The 22471-nt window shown below is 35.0% G+C and overlaps 8 protein-coding genes across 8 annotated transcripts; 3 read left to right on the forward strand and 5 right to left on the reverse strand.

Annotated features, from left to right (window-relative positions):
* Nucleotides 1-429: 429 nt before the first annotated feature.
* Nucleotides 430-697, reverse strand: RO3G_12907 (uncharacterized protein; the record flags this gene model as incomplete). The annotated part of the gene is made up of 2 exons (XM_067667491.1): nucleotides 430-591; nucleotides 689-697. The coding sequence occupies 2 exons, from the start codon at nucleotides 695-697 to the stop codon at nucleotides 430-432; spliced, it is 171 nt and encodes a 56-aa protein (XP_067523592.1).
* Nucleotides 698-6889: 6192 nt separating this feature from the next.
* On the forward strand, nucleotides 6890-8172 carry RO3G_12908 (uncharacterized protein; the record flags this gene model as incomplete). Its single annotated transcript, XM_067667492.1, has 2 exons — nucleotides 6890-7106; nucleotides 7175-8172. 2 exons carry the CDS (start codon nucleotides 6890-6892, stop codon nucleotides 8170-8172), a joined length of 1215 nt encoding a protein of 404 aa, XP_067523593.1.
* Nucleotides 8173-8497: 325 nt separating this feature from the next.
* RO3G_12909 (uncharacterized protein) lies at nucleotides 8498-8918 on the reverse strand (the record flags this gene model as incomplete). Its single annotated transcript, XM_067667493.1, has 4 exons — nucleotides 8498-8514; nucleotides 8573-8643; nucleotides 8690-8760; nucleotides 8856-8918. 4 exons carry the CDS (start codon nucleotides 8916-8918, stop codon nucleotides 8498-8500), a joined length of 222 nt encoding a protein of 73 aa, XP_067523594.1.
* A 2665-nt stretch (nucleotides 8919-11583) lies between these two features.
* On the forward strand, nucleotides 11584-12975 carry RO3G_12910 (uncharacterized protein; the record flags this gene model as incomplete). Its single annotated transcript, XM_067667494.1, has 5 exons — nucleotides 11584-11595; nucleotides 11764-11799; nucleotides 11850-11925; nucleotides 12015-12627; nucleotides 12819-12975. 5 exons carry the CDS (start codon nucleotides 11584-11586, stop codon nucleotides 12973-12975), a joined length of 894 nt encoding a protein of 297 aa, XP_067523595.1.
* Nucleotides 12976-15084: 2109 nt separating this feature from the next.
* RO3G_12911 (uncharacterized protein) lies at nucleotides 15085-17646 on the reverse strand (the record flags this gene model as incomplete). The annotated part of the gene is made up of 11 exons (XM_067667495.1): nucleotides 15085-15127; nucleotides 15442-15609; nucleotides 15673-15792; nucleotides 15857-15969; nucleotides 16115-16211; nucleotides 16260-16291; nucleotides 16331-16516; nucleotides 16595-16757; nucleotides 16806-17019; nucleotides 17375-17483; nucleotides 17536-17646. 11 exons carry the CDS (start codon nucleotides 17644-17646, stop codon nucleotides 15085-15087), a joined length of 1356 nt encoding a protein of 451 aa, XP_067523596.1.
* A 373-nt stretch (nucleotides 17647-18019) lies between these two features.
* Nucleotides 18020-18235, reverse strand: RO3G_12912 (uncharacterized protein; the record flags this gene model as incomplete). Its single annotated transcript, XM_067667496.1, has 1 exon — nucleotides 18020-18235. The coding sequence occupies one exon, from the start codon at nucleotides 18233-18235 to the stop codon at nucleotides 18020-18022; it is 216 nt and encodes a 71-aa protein (XP_067523597.1).
* Nucleotides 18236-19792: 1557 nt separating this feature from the next.
* Nucleotides 19793-20866, forward strand: RO3G_12913 (uncharacterized protein; the record flags this gene model as incomplete). Its single annotated transcript, XM_067667497.1, has 3 exons — nucleotides 19793-20445; nucleotides 20508-20649; nucleotides 20702-20866. 3 exons carry the CDS (start codon nucleotides 19793-19795, stop codon nucleotides 20864-20866), a joined length of 960 nt encoding a protein of 319 aa, XP_067523598.1.
* A 914-nt stretch (nucleotides 20867-21780) lies between these two features.
* Nucleotides 21781-22071, reverse strand: RO3G_12914 (60S ribosomal protein eL29; the record flags this gene model as incomplete). The annotated part of the gene is made up of 3 exons (XM_067667498.1): nucleotides 21781-21861; nucleotides 21914-21978; nucleotides 22035-22071. 3 exons carry the CDS (start codon nucleotides 22069-22071, stop codon nucleotides 21781-21783), a joined length of 183 nt encoding a protein of 60 aa, XP_067523599.1.
* Nucleotides 22072-22471: the final 400 nt, after the last annotated feature.

Consider the following 22471-nt stretch of genomic DNA (forward strand, 5'->3'; position numbering starts at 1 on the left):
TGGATAGTTTTATGACTCATTTCGCCTTATGGACTGATGAGGATGGGATGTTTGATCTTTGGGATCAATATACATAGTGTATCCTGTTTCAAGAGGGGTATTTAGAGGCCAGAGTGCCCTCTGGTTTACGTGTCTGATCTGAGTCAGTATGAGATTACTCAAATAGTATACAAGAAATAATAAACACTGGATATATCCTATTACTTGTATTCTTTAAGGATCACTTTTTATATGAACCATACACGATGCTTATGTTGTTCAACGAGTTCAATAATAGAAATGAACTTGAACTCGCTTTGGTTCCTGAATAACTTCATTTCCTATCCAAACGCATAGTTTGATTCAACGGGTTCTTTCTTTCTCTCGTCTTGAAGTCTAATAGAGAGGTTACATAGAGACTTATTTGCTAGGTCAATTACTATTTTATGTTTATTTCTCAACTTTATTATCTGCAAAGATCTCACACGGTGAGTTCAACGTAAATACACTGCCCACACCATCCAGCTGTTTGGATGGGTCGACATCAGTAGGTGTACATGATGAATCAGATGGAAAGGACATGAAGCACAAGTTAAAGGTTGGCTTCAAAAACTATGAATGTGTTGATTGCCTTATCGTTTTGCCTACAAAAAAGATGCATCCGAGGCAACTATTGATTTGGGTCCTGAATCGCCGTGAAACTTCTTACTGCACGCATAGTATCCTGAAGCAATCGAGTTAAAGAATGGGTAGAAACGGTCAAAGATAACGCAATGCCTCTAATCACCACAGAAAACGTTCACAGCGTTATGACGCCTTGTCTCTGATAACAAATCAACCCCTTCTTTTTTGTTATGACAAAAGCCAGTCATCCAGGGTTGAATGTGGACTAGTGAATGCCAGTAGCAGTATTTACCATGTGCGATCTTTCTCATCATCAAGGATAGGGTTCAGCAGCAACATTTGACTGGAAAATCAGCATCCAGATTTCTACAAGTCTTGGTTGTGTCCGTGATCAACCCGTTGCCTAGCAATCTCACTTTCTTTAGCAAACGGGGTGTATAAAGAAAGACAGGCATCCACACTTATAAACCTTGTAGGGTAAACAAAAAAGATATTAAAAGCAGACAACTGAACAAAGCATCCACTTAAAACTCTAAAATCAGGAATTGATCAACAAAAAGCTATACAGCAATGATTTATAAATAAAGAAAGTGGATGTGTTTCTCCAAATTGAGGCTTTTCATTGTTTATGAAATTGTGTGATTAAAATGAATTGTTTAAGGATTGTTTTTAGACCACGTTGACACGATAATAAAAGTGACCACAAACAGATTTATTTTATTTATGCATTGAATCATACAACCGAATATCAAAACAAACAGAGTGCTCTCTCAGAGCCATCATGCCTCGTCATCCGTTCCTACCCTGTCTACAACGTTCGTCTAATATAATACTTGTAGCTGGCTTGGAAACAAGTATCAACCCTGACGATGATCAACATTTTTATAGTGGCAAGACTAATACTTTATGAATACAGGATTGATTTAAACACCATTTCCAAGCCTCTTGTCGGCTTTTTTTATCCAAAAAGAAAGAAGCGGGTGACACGATCTGACTAAAATAACGGGGGACGAGTAAAGAATGGCAAGTCCCTTGAGTGTGATGACAGTGTTTGAAACTTGGTTTGTAAATAAGATGTGTAAAAAGGCATCATTTGAGTAACCATCTTAAAACAGCAAGTGCCTTGATTAATACATCACTTTCCCCCCTCCTCCCCCCCCCCTTTAAACTGTCTAGAACGTGAAGAATTCAAAACAAAAAGGGGATGATTTAAATCGACTGCAGAAATGAGATGAATTCAATCATACCTTTTTCCGTAGTCATCCCTCTCTGTTTTGATACTATGTGAATCACAGCGGAGAATAGGTTAGGATTGTTTTCTTCATCTCTGTTTCACTTTCACAACAAATACAAAACTTTTTACTGAAACGGATGGATAAAAACTGCAATAAAGATGATTGGTAAATGAAAAAGTGCTTTGTCATATTGAGTTTGAATTTAGATGAAAAAAAAAGGGTCTTTTTTTTTTATTCTCGATAGGCTCTGTGTATCCCTTTCCCGCCTAATGAAGGATGGAGAACAATGAAATTCCGCTCTCTCGGCAAAAAAAAAAAAAAAAAAAAAAAAATACATGTGATGACTGCATGATAAAGAAAGTGAGAGAAGGGGAGGGGATTAAAAAAAAATTGTTGTCAAAAGTGAAAAGGTTGGGGGGTACAAGAAAGAGTCCGATGCATTGGTTTATAAAATAAAGAGGATGGTTTCATTCCTTTTTCTTTTTTCTCATGTCTTTTATTCTTTCGATGAGTGATCCAAGAGAACTATCAGAACTATGTGCTACGTTATTTCCATCGATTTGGATAACAAAAAGGCAGACATCATTTAAATTATTTATACACAAAATATTAAGTTCAACAAAGATATCATCGACCACCATCACTTTAGCACTTTATTATATTCAACAATTAAGATTTGTCTATCCAACCACCAAAGGATCGATTGGATCAGAAGCCAGATTATTTATTACAGCACTCATCTTGGCCAATAAATATTTAGAGGATTGTCCGTTTACAAATAAGGTAATTTTAATTCATTCGACATTTACAGCATTTAATTTCTATTTTAGACTTGGTCTAATGTTTCAAATATTTCAATCAAAGAATTAAATCAAATGGAAATTGAATTCTTATCTGCACTTGATTATAATATTTGTATTCAACCATCCCAATTTAATCGGTGGATCATGCAATGTCAATACCTCTTTTCACACACTCGTCACATCACCAAAAGAAGAAGAGATGAAATAGAAGAAGAAAAGAAAAGAAGGGTTGTGTGTAAACCGATATTGAGTTGGTCCTCTTCTGTATCAGCTTCATCTTTAATAGATTCTTGTTATTATCCATTCTAGATTCAATCATTCTGTAAAATATACACCCATTTTCATTTGTATCAATAAACCACACATTTTATTAAATTCGATCGACACTGGACTGTGTCACTTGGATCTAACTTCCCACGTGTAAAGAGTCCCCCCCCCTACTCATCTTTGAAGATCAAACATTGAAAATAAAATGCATTCAACCCAATGATTCATGAGGTGACAGTCATTGAATGGATGACTACACAAACTGGGCTTAACATTGTATCACAACCCAATGAATGACAAAATCAACCAAAACAAACACATGCTTTAGGTGACCATCTGCATTCCAAAGGAGGGATTATTATTTATTTATTTATTTCATCGGGGCACTTTTCACATTTGAGCCTAAAATAATCTTGTTTCTGTGAAATAGAAACCATAAATGGTATAAACTCGGTCTGATTGAATAGAAACCATGTCCCGTCGTCGTAAGCATCCATACCAACTTGTCTGCTGATCACTCCACTTGTCTCACACATGATTTAGATGCAAATCAAAGAATAACAACAGGGTCACTGTACAACCCCTAGCCAGAAAAGGATGGTGTGACAGTTTACTTTGGAAAACAAGTCAACGGTGATGTTATCAAAGAGAGTGAGATACATCTGGAATACGTGTTAGAATCAATAACATTCCCTTCTTTTCGTCATCAACCAGATTCAAAAGAATCAGAACTGGATCTTTTGTCGATAGGAAACCCTTTGTTGATTCCTTTCATTCCTCTTTTGGCTTTCGTTCAGTGAAAAAGGGAATAGAATCCATCGGATTGAGGCTTTTACTAGTCAAACATGGCATCACTGCAAAACTAAATACATGACACCATCTTGGACTAGATCAAAATGAAAAAGGATATGCTCACCCCTCAACTGTCACTATAGAATCGTGATGGTCAGAAACATACACTCTATTTTTAACCCTCCCCCCTTTTTTTTTGTCAAAGTGGTATCGCATCAAAAGAGACATAGGAATAGGAGACATTGTCTCTCTCTCTTTGTTTCAATGCGTGATCTTTTTTTTTTTTATCAATAAGGATACGATGTATAATATTGAACGGTCGTATTAAAGAGGGTAGTAGATAAATCAGTGGTACTGATGGACATGAACAAGTTTGGCCATGTCATCAAGTGATAGAAGGATGTTTTTGAACTCATGTGGTTGTGTTGGAATAGTGATGGAGCTAGGGGTTCAGTGAAGGTATCAGTGGGGCTTTTTCATGACGTTACTTTTGTCACCAACTTACAATAAAACCAATGAGGCCACTTTTTGTAAAGAAATACTCAATCATGTTAATCTTATCAGCAGGATGAAAACCCAAGACGGTATTCAGCTTGTGCTTATCAAAGGAATTCTTGAAGACGATTGTAGTTCTATAGCAACCCAAGACCTAAAAAATCTTGACGAACAAGAAAAGGGGCTTGGTTTGACTTCACCAATAGATCGATGTCTTTGAATCTGTACGAGTCGTAGAGACCTACTTTATCATCTGGCTGTTGGTTGTCTTGTACGCTATACTTAATTTCGTTCGCAAGCAGATTTGAGTTACAGAAACTAACAAGGAATAAAAAGAAAACCATCAGACGGTCCGTTCCACAGTTTACCAGTGAATAATCGAACCATGGCCACCAAAAAGGCTTTACATTATTGGATGTATGCGACATGCTATCAGTTCCATATTCACCAACTCTGGGGTTCTAATGAAGACAACACCTTATCATTGACAGTGAGATCTAACAATATTAGTCGCAGTGACATCACAGCAGATAGGACATGCTCTCCCTCTTGAATGGCTATCTGTGCAGAGGTTGTGCAACACATTTGTAGCCTGATTTTTGTTTACATCTTCTTTCATAAAGTCCTAAATAGAATGTATGCAAAGTAAAATGCCATTCTGTCTTTGGTAGTGGCCTATTTACTTTATCTTGATCACCTTCTTTACTTGTCTGGATTTGCTCTCACTCAATTCTTCACTGGTATCAAAGTACTGCAAAGCTTTTTTTTTTTTCAAACTTGAAGAGGCAAAATAAGACGAAATAAGGTTCTTGTCATCGGTGTCCTTCTTTAGCATCAACATTCCAGATAGGGAATCTAAGAAATGAAGAGAAAGTTTTAAAGTTGCAGGCAAGAATTCTCATGAATCACAATTGTTCTTGAAAGTCAGTTTCCAGTGCACAGTTATCTACCTTTCAATCGTGTTCTCTAGCGCCAATTTATGATTCGTTGAACCTTTTATAAACATCCAGTGTCCCTCAGTCAGTTCCTAACGTAAGGCGCCAAGGTTCATTCGTATTGGAATTCAGTGGGCCATTCTATAAAGATTTGAATACTATTCATCTGATCATTGTTGTTAGGTTTTATGACACAAGGGAATTGGGTTCATTCAGATATAAAAAAAATGAAAACAGCTCAGTGGTATTCTCTCGTCCTATTTTCTTGTGACATTTACTCATACTACAAAGTAATCATGTAAGCTACTACAAACAATAGCCGTTCAAATAAGGAACACGGGTCATTGTATTATACTGCTTCAAATAAAATTGTATCTCGATCCACTCTTGAATATTCCAACAAGTTTCTGGATCAGGATTAATCATTCCTTTTTGATTAAAAGAAAAAAAAAAAGATGTTGGACAACGCCAACGATATAAATAACTCATTGTCTAATATCGATTGATAATCAATAGTCATCTATTATAAATATGAATATTTAGCTGTGGATTAAAAAAAAGGAAAGATCACGAATTGAATCGAATTGAAACAAAGAGACAATGTCTCTAGGATGAAGTCCTATTTCTACATCACTTTGGCAAAAAGTGTATATACATGCCACAACATGATCATGAACATTGTATGAGACCTCCCATGATTTATTCTCATCCTTTACCTAGCAGGTAAGCTGTATACAGCACTTTTTATGATGGACTTTTACTAACATGCATTTCCAACCTTTAGCGTCTCTCTTTTATTTTCACTGCTTATTCTTCTATCGAATATCATCAAAATTTTACTATTTCCTTTCCAAATTATTTCCTATTCTTTCCAAAATAAACAAAAAAGGAATGAAAATACAGTAGCCTATGCAAAGAATATAAAACATATTTTGTGTCACCTACCTTTTTTTACGTGGAGGTGAAAAAAAAGGTTTTGAAATCAAACCAGGCTTTCATGAAAAGATTCTTCAAGACAAGTAGAATGATTCTATTATTTGAATGCATTCAGACTTGGTCATCGTTTGAGGCTCATGTGATTCTTTCTTATTAGAGTATGTCAGATCGAAAAGATTAGAAAGAAGCGCAAGAGCATTATGTGTTACATGAGCAAAACATTCAAATTAATAAAATAGAAACAGTGGAATAAGGAGAAGCCAAATTGAATTTATTATAAAATCATGTCAATTAAATTCTTTCTTTTTGTAATATTCATAAAAAAGAAAAAGAGGTAGAGAAGGGATAAAGAACACAGGATGTGATGCTGACAAGAGAGAGTATCGATAAAAGACTGTATGGTTATGAAGTCTAGGCATGTTATTTTTTTTTTTTTCTATTTCAATCGGGCTGAATACATGAGTACATTATTATTTTGGTTGTCATTCTCGAGACTTTTTTTTTCATAAAAGACATTGTGCAGCAGTGAGTTGACCAAATAAAGAAATTGAACTTTACTGCATATTTACTTGGTCTATCCTAGCTTCAGATAGGCTTTCTTGTTTCACCTCAATCCAAAAATACATGCCTTGCTCCATTCCCTCTATTACCAATGAACAGTTATCTTATTGGTCTTAGAATTTATCTTGTGCCACAGCTGAGGACAGAGTCAAATTAATTATGATAAACTTTGTCGACTGTTAATTACATATATAAATGGCTCGCTCTCTTTCTTTTTATCACTTTTCTTTTTTACATAGAAAACCCCAATTCCTTTCCTTTAATGTATTACCAACTCTTTATTCTTGCTTCTGTCGGTCTTGCTGCAGTCAGTGCAAAGCCTGGATCTGGCTCTTCTACCAAGACAACTTCCACCTTCAAGTTCACCGAAACTTACCCTGATGCTGGCAGTGTTCCTACTCCTAAGCCCGAATGGCTCGAATTGATCAGTAATGCCAATATCACCAAAGCACCCGTTTACAAGAACATCAATGATCTCGGTAAGTGAAAACAGAACTCTTTTTTTTTTTTCTTTTTTTTTTTCCTTTTATCCTAACCTCTCTCAAAGGCCCTCAACCTGAAAAGGAAGGCGAAGACCCTTACTGTGACTGGACCTTCACCGGCTGTTTTGGAAAGGACGATCTCTACCAATGTCCCAAGGGTGAATGGGCTCTTACGTACGATGACGGACCCTCTGAACACAGCCCAAAGCTTTACGATTATTTGGACAAGATGAACGTCAAGGCCACCTTTTTCATGGTCGGTGGTCAAGTCGTCAAGTTCCCCGAACACGCCTTGCGTGCTTACAAGTCGGGCCATGAAATCGCCATGCACACTTGGTCCCACAGCTACATGACCACCCTCACCAACGAACAGATCGTGGCCGAGTTGAAGTGGAATGAATTGGCCATCAAGGAAGCCACGGGTGTTGCCCCCAAGTACTTTAGACCTCCCTATGGTGATATCGACAACCGTGTCCGTGACGTGGCTGCTGCCCTGGGCTTTATTCCCATCATCTGGAACCACGACACGAACGATTGGGCTGCTGCCTCCAGCCCCAAGACCTTTAAGGAATCCTGGATTGACGGCAACGTCACCAAATGGGCTCATGAAGCCAAGAAGGCCAAGGTCGGTGGTATCTCTCTCGAACATGACTTGTACGAAAAGACGGTGAATGCCGCCATCCGTATCTTGCCTACCCTTCAAAAGGCCTACAAGTTGACTCCCGCTGGTCTTTGTAACAAGGTCGAGATGTACAAGGACAACTCTACTTCTACCAATGCTACCACTTCCGCTGCTTCTTCTGCTGTCCCTTCTGCTGTTCCCTCTGCTGCTCCTGCTGCTGCTGAAGCCGGTACGACTACCATCAACTTGGATGCCTCTAGTGCTCCTGCTACTCCTGCTCCTGAAGCTCCTGCTGCCGCTGCTGCTCCTGCTGCTGCCGATGCCAAAGCTGAAGGTGTTCCCATCGCTGCCAACGTTGTCACCAACTCTGGTGCTTCCTTAACCACCACAAGCACCGTTGGATTGAGTGTCGCTGCTGCTGTCGTTTTTGCCTTGATCTAAATCTATTTCCATTCATTCTTGTAGAACTCTTTGTTTTCACTAACAATTTATTTTGTACTATTTTACTTTAATTTATTTGTTATCAACAATAAAAAAAAAACTTATGCATGCTTCCTCAACAAAAAAAAAAATAGTGTTTCAATCCTTTCACGTTTCTATTTATTTTTCATACTCCAAACTTTTAGTGCAAAATTCTGAAATAGAAAAAAAAAAGGGGGAGAGAGAAAAATGTTATTAAACTAAACAGTGTCTTTTTTTTCTTTTTTCGTTTTTTTTTCTTTTTTGTTTCTTTCTTGTAATGAAAAGTAGAACCTAGTTTAGTAGATTAGGCAGCAACGTAGTCTATATGGCATAATTAGGTTAGAGGAACCCTTTTCTGTTTAAAATAAAAAGCACTTACCGGGAAAGCATTCCTTCATTGTCTTGCTGTGCTTGTTTTCAGCATGTTCTGTCAAACTAGAGTCCTCTTTGCTGTTAGATACATTCTACCTTCATCATACACATAGTTTATACTTACGCTTTTTCACGAGAAGTACAAAGGAAAGTTTGGAAACATGTTTTGCAAATAATATTTTTAGCAGCTGCATTCTATATCAAGAAAAAAAGGTTTTTTTGGTTTATTTATTTGTCAACAAGATGGAAAGGGGATATGGCTAAAAGCAGAAGGAAAGAAGAGGACTTACGGCTTTTAATTGAGAATTGGCATCCTTCTTTTGGTTTTGCTTGGCATTACGCTCACGCTTCATTTGGGCTTTGGCTCCCTATTATTCGAATAATTTAGAGACAAAGTGCTCATAAGAAATGAATGCTCGACACTTTACGTTTCCCATTTTGTTTGAGTATTTGAAATAAAAGAAAACGAAAAGGAAAAAAAATTTTTTTTTCTGTGCCTGTAAGCAGATCAGCGGGATTGAAAAGGTTGCCATATTTGGTCGCATCTAGAAGGGGCTTTTCTATAGCAGAGGAAGAGGGAAGTCTTGAGTGTATAAACTACAGAAAGAATAAATAAGTATAGAAGCATATGTCTTTTTTCAGAGATTAATATGCTTTATCCTTTCCTCCTAAAAAAACAGTCATGGCCTTTTAATGATTGAAAAAGACCATTATGTATATAATAAGGGGATATCTTCAGCTAATGTATCGAATTCATACAAACTCTGAATTGTGTTCAGTTTATTGAACAATTTTAGATATTTTAAGAAACTATAAAGCAGTTATTCTGAGCATGACATTTGTGCATTGGTCTTGGATTAAACAAGAAATATGAGCCATATTCGCTTTATTAGGGTTATATTGGGTAGTGATCCTAATAGGTAGGAATAATATTGTTATCTATTTACTTTTCATAATAAAAGAAGATGAACCAGTAGTGAATTTAAATATCGGACGATTGTCCTTATACTTCAGCTATCCTTTTATACATACTAAAGCCCCTTGTACCATATATTAAAACATCAAGAGAGGTAATAAAAAAATTTCAAAATAACCAAAGAAACCTATTTCAATAGAACCGATAAAAATGATTATAAAGCATTGCAAGGCATGGGAAGTGATAACAAGTCCAAAACATACCTAACAATCATTAGAACTGGCACTAACTGAAAGAAGGATTTTGAGATATGATCTAGAGCACCACAGAAACTCAAGCTTACAAGCGAGAACCCTACAAAAGAGTCAGGGAGAATTATATAAAGACAAGACTAACTGTCTCTATAAAGACCTATGATATAAACTAATGGTTGTGATAGCTAGCTCAATCTTTCTCGAGCATGGTGCTCCAATTCATAAGAAAGTCTTTAGCAGAATGATTTATTGACTGAACATGTTGGATTGATTTGCTTCATCATCCGATTTGATCCGGATTAAGAACCCACGAGCATAAATGAAGGACCAGATTCAAAAAAAAAAAGAAAGTAAGGGCAGCATCACATCCTAAAAGGATATGTACATAAACATATACAAATTTTGGAAATGGGTCACTGCCAAAGATTTAAAGCTTCGTATTTTGTGTACCTGACCTTTGTATATCAGATACCAGTGTATAGCTAAATGGCACTTGATGATTTTTTCAATTGGTTTTTTTAACTTTATGCAAAAAAGCTCTTGGGCCAAAAGAATACTCTATCTGGTTAAAGAATGCAGAAAGAAAAATTAGACGTCGACGATGTAAAAGGGAAGCGATTGGATGTGGCGAGCTTATGCAAAGGCAATAAAAGAAATGGGAACTGGAAGATGACCAGGTTTATGCAAGCTACAGTCGTTTCTCTGGCAGAATAGAAATCTGATTACTTTCGAAAACCCTGAGTGATCCACTTGCTTGCTGTTTGCGTACTTTACCGTCGTACATCTTTCCATAATATTATTCTTTAATCCCAAATTTCTTTTAATATACTTGCTTGCGGTATACGCTGTGATCGCCATACTTAGTCTGGAATACCAAAGAAATGATTAGAAAAAAGCATCAAAGACGATTCAAAAAACGTTTACCTAGTCTACGCCTTGATATTTAAACTCTCTTGAATATTTACTCTGTTTTGTGGCGTATTGTAGTATAAAAATCCTATAATAGAAAACGTTTAAACGTTGATTATTTTTCTAAATTTAAACCAAGTAATTATAAAGTACCCAAAATAATAAAGAGTTTAATTTGTTTTCTTTTTTTTTCTAATGTAATAAAAATTTAACCTGGCAAAAAAAAAAGACTAAGGTGTAGTTTACTTATAGAGAGTAAAATGATTTCTTAAAAAGAAAAAAAGAAAGCTTTAGCCTCTTAATGTTTAATAAATAAGAGATTCCAAAGTACAGCACGATATAATTTATTTTCATAATCGCTAAAGCACTTTTAATTTCTTAATATTCTTTTAAAAGATAATGTTGAGTAACACAGCAGTGGCGCAATTGTATTTTGAGGCACAGCCGTAGTACCAGATCAAATGAAATTGGTAAACAAAAAAAAAAGAAGGAATCAGTTTATTAGCTCAACGATTCAATTCTTCTTTTGTCCTTACTGTATTTGCGCCCATCTCTTCTTGTATCGCAAAACTATATTTGACATAAGAGATCAAGCGGTTACTGTACTTTAAAAAGGGAATCAGTTAGTGGTCAGGTTAAGATCGCTCCGTGTCAGGGAGTACAAAAAGGAGGCCCTTCACTGATTTGTACAAAAAACACACTGTAAGCATTTGAAAATATTTATCTGTGCTATTAAAAATTGAAACTATTGGAGATCAATTTTTAATTTCCATCTCTCTCTTTTTTTTTATTATTATTCTTAAACATTTAATTCAAAAGCAATGAAAAACAAGAAACACCCATATCCTGCCTCGAATAATAGCGATATACTATTGACAGAGACTCTATCTAAAGAAGAAGGCAACAACTTCAATAGGGCAAGCTACTTTTATGAAAACAATGACAGGGAGAGTACGTTCTCTCTTCTTCTTAAACCTCTCTTCAACATTGTCGTATCCATCTTTTTTACTATTGCAATCCTGCTCGTTTTCATTACAGCTGATGGAAAGCCCCTGGATTACACATTGATTGGCATGAAGCTCCCAACGCTTATCTCTTTGCTTTTGAATATTTATGTAGTACCTGGTTGGAAATGGAATAGCAATGTATGTTAAAGTAAACCCTTAGTTTAAGCACATAAAGCGAATTGACATGATGATACATAGGGCAGTGCTGAATACAAATGGGTTAGCTCCAAAAATGGCGTTCCCCTAAACCGCAGTAGAAAGTTTTATGATGGCTGTACAAGGGGCATTTCGGGTACATCGTTTTAAAGGTCAAATAAGGATTTTAAATAACAGCTGATGCGTTTTACATTTAAAATCATTTAGGCTTCATCACTGCTGTAAAAGGATCTTACTTTGACTGTATCCTTATCCCTGCATTTATTCTCAATCTTGGTCTTATTGTGGTTGGGCCTGTCTCTCAAGAAATACTGGTACCAGTTACAATTTCCCACAACCATACAAGCAGCGTCGCCGCAAACACGCAGTTTAATAGTCCTTATTTTATCGATGATCGTACTCCAATAATGGCTCAGCCGATACCGCCTGCTTTGAATGGTTTAACTTTTGAAAACTATCTAGTTCCCCAAAGCTTTTCTGCCGTTGCTACAAATATGTCCTTATCCATTCCCTACACGTGTCCAAGCGGTGCTGATCACTGTATTTTTAAAAATGTAAGCTTCATTTCAACCTCTCTCGAATGTTCTTCAACTACTGCTCAAGAGCCCATCGTTAATCAAAGTGACTATAAAGAGCTCACTACGCCAGAAAGATATTTCTCTACGTTTAACAGTTTGAATTGGATGAAGATTCCTATGTTTTTTTTTGCTGGAGAGATGCTGAATCGTACTTATACTGACCTGAAGAATTACACTCCGCCGGGTATACCTGGCTTTGTCCGTATTCCAAAAGCTTTTGCTTTTTCAGACTATGATCCTCAGTATAGACCCTATGTGGGTAATCAAACATTTGTTGCGGCATATTCCAACGTCCGATATAGAACTAGCAGTGAAAATGACACCTCAAAAATATCCTTTTCTAAATGTACATTTCGTTCAAGTTTGAATACTGTAAGTCATCCATCTATTAGAATTAAAAATAGATTTAGAAATTGATACGTTTGTTTCATAGACTGATTGGATCACAAAAAATGGTACACTATCCAAATATGGCTATGAACGTTCGATACCTATTACTCTGGATTTCGATAAAGTCCTTGGTAACAACACAGCAATTTATGAGACTTCAAGAAATACCGACTATATCTCACAGAAAAATGCAGTTATGATAAACGCATATATTATGCAGCAAACTATTTTGAACGAGTTAATATTACCTCGGTATCGACCCTTGATTGCTCATTTGAAAACTTGGAGCCAGCCTTATCCTGCAGCAGAGGGATTATTTGAGTTTTTAAAAGAAGGGATAAAACGCTTTGATATGGATTTTGCAACAATTCCCTATGTCTCAGAATATTATAGTCAATATAAAACGGAAGGGTTAATAACTACTACTGATAGACCCATATATTCTGTTAAAGAAGCCAATAGTCATACTTTGTTTGCTTTGTTATTTTTACCTTTCATTTGGTGGCTGACAGTGTGGATTTTAAGCATAAAAAAGACAAACGGTATTATGCGAGGAAGTTCTCAAATTGCTTTGATGACTATGGGTCTGACACCACTAGCCTCCAGGACTTTAGGTGGTTTCCCAAATATGAATAGTGGAACAGTGTTGGAGAAAGCAAAAAAGATTCGAGTTAAAGCCGAACACTTTGTAGACGGTCAAAGTAGAAGAGTTGTGGTCGGGTTAGAGGATGAAAATGAAAAATTTATTTAAAAATTAAAAAAAAAGCCTGCTTTACCTATTTTTAAGCAACATGTGTCGCTCTTATTTATTTCTCTTCTTCTCTTTCATATTACTTTTTGTTTATGTGTTATAATTTCATCTTCATATTCAAATGCTTATAATGTTAATAAAGAAAAAAGTGTGCACCTGATCAACAAAATAATTGAGAAGCATAATTGTAAAAATAAATTCTTTTAATTACAAACATATCTATGTTCATTTAACACTATAGACCATTTAGTGTGCTGTAATTGAGCATAATTTATATGAGTTACACTCTAAAGAGCATGGATCATATACCACCAACCTAAAATCCTCCCTCTCGTCGTATACTGTTGTGTTGATCCTCAAACTAACGAACTAGCATTTTTCAATATATTCATACCTATTGTATAATGGTAATAATAGCTTTAAAAAAAAGGCAGAAACAAAGATCGAGAGACAGTTTGGATACTTTTTGAGACTGATCTTTATTTCAGTTTAAGTTAAAGTAAAAATTATTCCAATTGAAGGCAGGTATTTGTATCTTATTGAGTGAGTGGCTTGATATTTTCTATTGTTATCGTTCTTCTAATATTCAGGTGCTTTAGCAAGTGCTATCTATAATTATGATTATGAAAACTTTTCATTTATTCTTTTGTATGACTATCATAGATTATCTTTTATTCTGGGAATTCCTCACTGATTTGAATAATGTTATTTTACGCGTCATTTCAATTATGTGAAAGATTAGCAATATTCCTGACATTGGATTGGATTTGGTTATTTTAGTTGATACTTCTTCTTATCAAAGAACTCTCATTAATACAATACATATTCTACAAGAATATGTTTAATTGGAATTGATTGTATGATCTTATTTAAATAAACTTTTATTTTATTTTATTATATTTTAATTATGATCTTGTATTAAGACTTATATTTATCAATGTCAACTACAATCAGTTACTGTTCTACAACAATCTGTACTGTCTCCTTAAATAGTCCTACATTCAGAGTTATATGAAACCATCCCAATAACATAGTTGACAATACAAGCTAGGAACAGGCTAAACGAATAATTAGAAATAATAATCATCTATTCTGTTAAATTGATTATAGATCTGTCCTAATTCTTTATTCGTATCATGTTATCCATATAATATTCATATATGATTGGTTGCGACTGATTGTGATTTAGTTCCTGGATTTAATATAATTTAACTGTGCAATTACGCAGCATCTTATCCTTAATGAAAATTATCCGAATTAACCTGTACCCTATCTATTGGATATATTTTACATGTAGCTTATTAATACTGTTTTCATATCGAGTTATGAATGATGGATACATCACTAATAATAATATCTCAGTTAGGATAAATTTTTCCATGACTAACGATGATCCGGTAAGTAATCGTCATTCCATATTCAACATGTTCATATCATATTACAACCATGCCATACATTTGACTGTGTGAAGTTAATACAAATAAAGCTTAATATAAAGATCTAATCAAAGTCTTTTATTGATCTGTGTTGGGAATAATGTTATAAATGATTCAACATATTATTCAGGATCATATCCGATTCCTTTTACTAAAATAAAGTGACTATAATCTTATGTATCATTAACAGATGGATACATCACTGTCTGTATTATTTAAAAAAGAAATTAAGGTTAGCAAAATATGAACATTTTAATCAAACACTTTGTTCTTACTTTAACTTGAATAATCTTAGAAATGAAGGCAGGTAAAAATGTAATTCTTCGATGTTTCTACATAAAGTAGTCTTTGATAGCTTCACCATTCGATATGTGTGAGGAAATGGCATAGCCATTACATATGTGTTTAAATTTTCGCCTTGACATATCAGCCCACAGACTGTAAGTTTAGGTACTCTTTTCTCTATTAAATCATTATACTTAAGTTTCATCTGTTTCCCTAATTTGATGAAGTCAGATTCTACGGCTGAATTACGAGGCTTGTGTTTGAATGCTGCGACAATAACGATACATCTAATATTAATGATACGGCTAAAAACCTGAAAGCCAGGTTTAGATGTCAAGTCTCCGTTTAAGGTCCCATTAGCCCTATGAAAATGTATCAAATTCATGTAGATTAGTCATCTATTTCCACAAAAGCTGCTAAGTTACCATCGAACAGTGAATTTCTTATCCATGCTATAAATTGACTGAAATATGGGTGCTAAATAACGGTGTACATAAGAGTCTTCGATCAAACTATCATGAGAACCAGCAACAAACACAGGTAATCTAAATAAATATATGGTATCTATTAGTAACTCATTATAGCATATTGGCATTTATGTATATTTACAACTGCGTCAAAATATGAACCATATGTAAATCGACCCCATCGTCTTGTTCAGTCGCTTGAATTAAAAAATCAGTACACAATTTCAATGCTGACTTTAAATCATCAGGAGGATTCTTCAGACAAATAAGTTCATTAGTTATAACAACATATACATCAAAACTTATAGTATTAACTTACTTCAGCAATTTCTAGACACCAAGCATGAGATTAATTTAGCTTGTGAGGGCGGTAACAGTTAAAGCTGATGTCAGACATTACCACTTTATGTAATTCCACTCCAAAATATTTGGTTAAAGATTCATCAATATTTTCATCAAAAATATTTATGTCGTTAAGTGATCTATGAAATGAGATACTGTGAGTCAATCATATTTATTCTTAAGTATTTTTTCTCTTCACTTACAGGTGTTTAATGTCTGAAAGACTAGCCGGATTCTTTTTTTAAACCTAATGTGTTTCCTTTCACCGATTTACATTAAAGTTCCCAATAATCCAATCACCGTCATCGCTTTGTTTATCTACTTCTTCAGACGAGCCATCATGAAGAAGAAAATAATCTGTAGTCCGTTGGGGATGGTGGTCAAAAGTCAGGTCAGATGGAAATTCAGCTTCATCAATTTCGCCATTTCCTTGATCTTCACTATCTTCTCTCTCTTCCAACTAAAAATAAATAAAAAAAAGGATTACTTTTTCGAATATATGCATTTATATGTTTTTTTTAAAAAGTTCTTCGCTTACAGTTTTGTGTGATTTTGAACATGACATTAATTCATCATAATATTCATCGTTACATTGTGATGTTATTAAAGTTGCATTTCTGTGTCCTTGTGTTCTGTTGGATTTCTTCAGCTCCTCCGTTTGAAATTTTATGATTCTTGAGGCGAACTTTTTATCAAACAAACTTTTAATATGATCCTGTTTTAAATAACGACTACACTTCAAGCTATACGAGGCCAATGTAGTATTATTTTTCGTTTTTTGATATATCGATTCCAAAGAGGTAACAATATTATTAAAAACTTTTGTGTTTTCAAGCGTATCGTGATAACATTTAATAGATTCAGCAATCAGTTTAGTCACATTAGACCATTGAATTACTGGTAGATTATTGAACACCTCATCAATCATTAGTGAACTGCATTGTTCCTCTGTCAGCTTGAAACCTTTGATTCTTTTTCGGAGTAGGTTTTCTCATTATTAAATTCGAATCACTACTTCTTGCTTTTCTTTTAGGCATATTATATGTTGTTAAAGTGAAAAAAAAAGGTTAATTCATGATGCACGCACTATGTACACGCATAAAAAATTCATAAAGTGTAACTGCAACTTTGTAACGCTTGTGGGGATTAGAGATATAACAGTCTTCAGATAGAAAAAAATAGATATTGTGCGTGCATCAAGAAATACTCTTTTTTTCCCCCCTACATATTCTATTATTTACTTATTATCCTTATATTATATATTTTACTCACCAATACCTTTTGGTAATATTTAAATGTCATTGATACTTATACCTACAGTCGGTCAAAAAACTGCACCAACGCAACTCAGTTTTTCTGAAATACCAGTATAGTCCTGTCAGTTTAACAGCAAACATTACGAAACTTGAGGCAAAAAGAGTTCTTACCTAAAATGAGACAATTTAATAAAATAAATTGATATGGTCTAGGATCATGTACTTTTTTAAACATTTCAACTTTACCGTTCTGACAAGAAGGGTACAGACTAGAAGTCCGGAACTCGTCAAGGAGGCACACCTGGAAGCCTTCTTTGGCTAATATTCTTCTCATTCCGACGCCTCTAATGGTTTCATGGTACTTTACATTTCCTGCCGACCAGTTACCAGGTATTAAGATAGCATCGTTTCCCAAACTTTTCTATAAGCTTCTTGGCCAACCGTTTGTCAACTTGTTGCTGATTAATGAAACTTGAGAGCTCCGTTTGCTAAAGGGTAAGAAACCACCGGCACGCTGATCTTCTGCAGGGCAGTCTTCATTTATGTACTACGCTTTCACGACTGCGATGACTTTGGTTCATCCTTGAAGATACTCGACAAACCTGTCTTTGTTGACAGTTGAAGGTTTGAAATGTGACAGGGAAAGCTCGACTGCAATCACTTCGTCTCTCTTCAAGTTGTTCCTGAGCTTCATGAATTTTCTGGATTTAATTTCGATTGCTTTCTGGTTGCTTGTATAGCGGTAAATCAACTGTGCTCTTTTCATGCATACAATAAAGCAAGTCTTGACGGACAGGACCCAATAATGCATATTTGCCAACACCAGCCAACAACTCTTCTTTTCCCAACTTCTCAACGTATTGGAATTCGTCTGCCTCAATAGACTTTGACTTTCCGCCACTGCTGCCACCTTTCTTCTTCATATGGTGGTTTTGTTTTAACACCGACACATCTATGCCATCTGTGTATATCGTACCTCTAAATTTGACCTCATTCAGATAAGCAGTGATGATCTTACCACTTCATAAGAGGCTATTGAGTTAGCACACTTCATGCTAACTGGCTTGTACGAACAGCATTGAAAGCACTGGTGTCGATAGTTGAGTACTAGCCCTTTGTAAGTTCTTGATTTTGTCGAAGATTTCTGTTTGTCTGGCTTGTAGTTATTGAGCAGTGGCAAAAAGACTTCTATAAAAATTCAAAATTAATGAAATCCTCGAAGGAAAACGAAAGGCTATTTCTAGTTCATAAATAAAGATATACTTCAAAAAGGAGAATGTATGTAACACAAGGGTATGAACATTAGCTACAAGTGTCTTGAGTAGCAAAATATATTGTGGTTTCCACCCAATACCAGCGATTGAACTCTTAACTGTCATAATATTTAGAGGCGGTTCCATAAAGAAAAAGAAAAGAAAAAGGAAAATTGACAACATTTTTTATTACTGCTGTCGTTTGTGCTACCATTGTCTTTTGACAACTAAAAATCAATTTATTTGAAAAGAATCAAGAATAGAAGATTAGATCGTCTTGTCTTCATTCTAACAAATGATGTTGAAAGAATTCGCTCTGAAGTAGGAAGGATGGGGCCTGAGTTGAGAAGGAGAAGACAGCGAGAGGTGGTAGCTGATAGTATTCCAGAAGATAGAATAATAGAAATGGTCTCGAAGGATGATGACACTCAATACACCGTCGAATCATTTAATCAAGAAGTTTAACTCAGCCATATGCAAACATATGTATTTATTGAAAAGGCACATCAATGTTGAAGTTGAGGTTTTCTCAAGAATGGAAACCTTGCTCTCCCAAGCACCCATTCCAGTCCTTGCTAATACTAGTGCCAATAATAATATTTTGAAAGTGTTTCTTCTCAAGATGTTGAACGTTCTAAAATATTCAGGGCATATGTGGATGTGTGACTTTTTTTATTTTTTGCTTTCGTCATTTGAGGGGCCAAGATAAGGGAATGCACTTCTGTCAAATATACATGAATTAGATTAAGTGATCAAGTGAAAGTAATAGAAAATGATTAAGTGTATGAACTAATCTAATAGAAGGTGTTTATGATTTAGTAAAAATACTTCTGAGATGACTTTGGATACAATTGTAGTATGTTGAAAAGGATTACCTTGGGTAATGAATTGCCAATAGGAATACCAGAGATACCTAATGAGGTAGACACCACCGTAACAAAAGACTGAGTACTGAAAGCTTCTTTACATTTTTACCAATGTCAATGATATAATGTGTATAATTCTAACTTCGGATCAGGACTCAAGATTTGTCAGTAACCTGCTCCTAAATTTTGAAATTAAATTTTCATTGGCCGAAACGTGTGTTGTAACGTACAGGTGAAAAAAAGTAATTCATGTGAAAATGACGAGAAAGTATTGTGCTTATTATTATTTTTCTCTTTCTTTCTTTTTTTTTTTAAAAAAAAAACTTTTTCTTTTGAAAAAAAAAACCCATTTTATAAAACAATGTTCGGCATAAGCACATTATCCAAGACGGTTTTGAATAAGAGAGCCTTTTCTACTTGCTCTTACTTGTTGAAAGACATTAAAAATGTTACTATTATCGGTGCTGGTTTAATGGGTTCTGGTATCGTTCAAGTGGCCGCCCAAGGCAAATATAACGTAACCATGGTGGATACTTCTGATGCCGCTTTAGAAAATGGCAAAAAAATCATTTCCAGTTCATTAAAACGCGTTGCTCGCAAAAAGTTTGCTGATGATGAGACCAAACAAAAGGATTTCATCAACCAAACATTGGATTATATCAAGACATCAAAAGATGCCAATGAAGCATCTGCATCCTCCGACCTTATTGTAGAAGCTATTGTTGAAAATATTGATATTAAGCAAAAACTCTTTAAAGGACTTGATCAAGCAGCTCCTGCTGACGCCATCTTTTGCTCCAATACGTCCTCACTGCCTGTTACTTTAATTGCCAAAGCTACTTCAGAGGAAAGACAGAAGCGCTTTGCAGGTCTCCATTTCTTTAACCCTGTACCCGCTATGAAGCTTGTGGAGATTGTTCGTACGGAAAACGTTACGGATGAAGTGATTAATTCTTTGAATCAATTCTCAAAGAATGTTGGAAAAGTACCTGTGAGTTGTAAAGACACACCAGGGTAAGAGAAAAAGAAAGTGATGTGCTGTACACAGGGATTGGGGTTCATTAATGTTTTTACAGTTTCATTGTCAATCGCCTGCTTGTTCCTTATCTCATGGAATCTTATCGTATCTTGGATCGTGAGGAAGCCTCAATTGAAGACATTGATACTGCTATGAAATTGGGTGCTGGCATGCCTATGGGTCCTTTTGAACTCTCTGATGTAAGATTATTATAAGACAAGTCCGCTTTACACATTTTTGAAATTATTTTAGTTTATTGGTTTAGATACGATGAAATTCATTGTTGATGGTTGGCATAAGGAAGGCAAAATCGATCCTGCCTTTACTCAACCTTCAAAAGCATTGGATAAACTTATCAGTGAAGGAAGTTTAGGACGTAAGAGTGGAAAGGGATTTTACGATTATTCCAAGAAATAAAAATAAAGTCGTGAAAGTGAATAGCATGTTCAAACTTAAACTAGCACAGTATTTATTAATTGACTTCTTTATGATTGTTGTTTAGTGCATAAGTATTATTTCTAATTTAAAGTAATGTTCCTATATATATTATAAGGAGAGGAGTATAAAGATGTTTATTACTTGTATATACTGTTAAATTTCTTTATACACCCCCTCTCCTATCATTGCTTTCTTATTAAAATTGCAAATAACAATGGAGCTTGTCTAAAGGATAATTTCATCCTAATGCTTTTTATCAGCTTGCATATATTTCATTAAATTGCTTACCTTGCAATTAATGGGAGTCAAATGCAAAGTTATCTCAATTGCTATTTCTCTATATATTGTCTCATGATTGATAACAAAGCAACACTAACTAGTCAAAGGAGAAGGTTGAAAAATGTTTGGAGAGTCTTTTATCATAATTATCATTTTGGACAACATAATAAATGGCTGAGGCAATGCAGCTATTATTTGCCAGTAATACAGGAAATATTTAAAGATCCAAAAATTAGGCTCAAGACCATGTCAAATAAATTTGTTTGTAGGAACTAATTTCTAAAGAAACAGCTCACACAACATCGTGCCATTTATCAATGCCAGCTTGAAATGTCCTTGATTCTAATTTATAATCTCTTCTTAAATGACACACATCGAACAAAAAGCCGAAGCCCGCTTTTTTTTTCTTTTTTTTTTTTTTTTTTTTTTCAAATGCATAAACCAAGTTGATTCTATAATATGTAACATCTGTATTCTATCATTTCTCCAACCGTATCTTTCCTTTAAAAAGGTAAAAAAAAAAAAAAATGAATCCAGAATTAATCCACTTTTTTATTTTTCAATGCTACTGTGTATTTCCAGATAAAATAATTCGCGTATTTTAAATCCACAATTTATTTCTTGATGGCAGCAGCAAGAGCCTTTTGAGTACCCTTCTTGGCGAAACGTTGGTTACGAAGAAATTTAGCATCCAACTATTACATATTTTAGTTTCTTTCAGTCACTGATGTAAATGTTACAACTTACACCCTTTTGAGAGCGATACTTGTGAGTAGCGGCCTTCTTGATACCGTTGCGGTGAGCCTTTTTGTCTAAGCGAGCGCATGTTAATTGATTGAAATTGTGTGGATTAAAATCTCTATCTTACTTTGGTTGTGGTTGGTGTGATTCTTAGACTTGGCCATTTTCGCTACCTAATCATCCTCATTTAGTATCTCTTTCTATTCATCCATTTAAATATAAAGCTACCTTATCAAAGTTTTAGGAAAGAAGGAAACTTCAGTTTTTGACTTTCTACCCCTTATTTTGATAATCACTTCTCTTTGCTGCACAGAAGGAGATGGAAGGCCAAAGGAGTGAAAGTCGTCCGGCTCGGAATGCTTTCTGATAACGAAAAAGAGTAAAATTTTGGAGCCTTTTATAACGTCATTTATGTTACATACTAATATGCTTCCAAAACACTGCTTACCACCAATATTCTGTCTTTTTTTTTGAGAGTCGTTCATGTGTAAATCAAGACATGTGTTTAGTAAATACTGAAATAAGTGGAATTATCATTCCCAATAATAGAGATATAATTCACAT

Source organism: Rhizopus delemar, genomic scaffold (assembly GCF_000149305.1).
Source record: "Rhizopus delemar RA 99-880 supercont3.11 genomic scaffold, whole genome shotgun sequence".
NCBI lineage: Eukaryota > Fungi > Mucoromycota > Mucoromycetes > Mucorales > Rhizopodaceae > Rhizopus > Rhizopus delemar.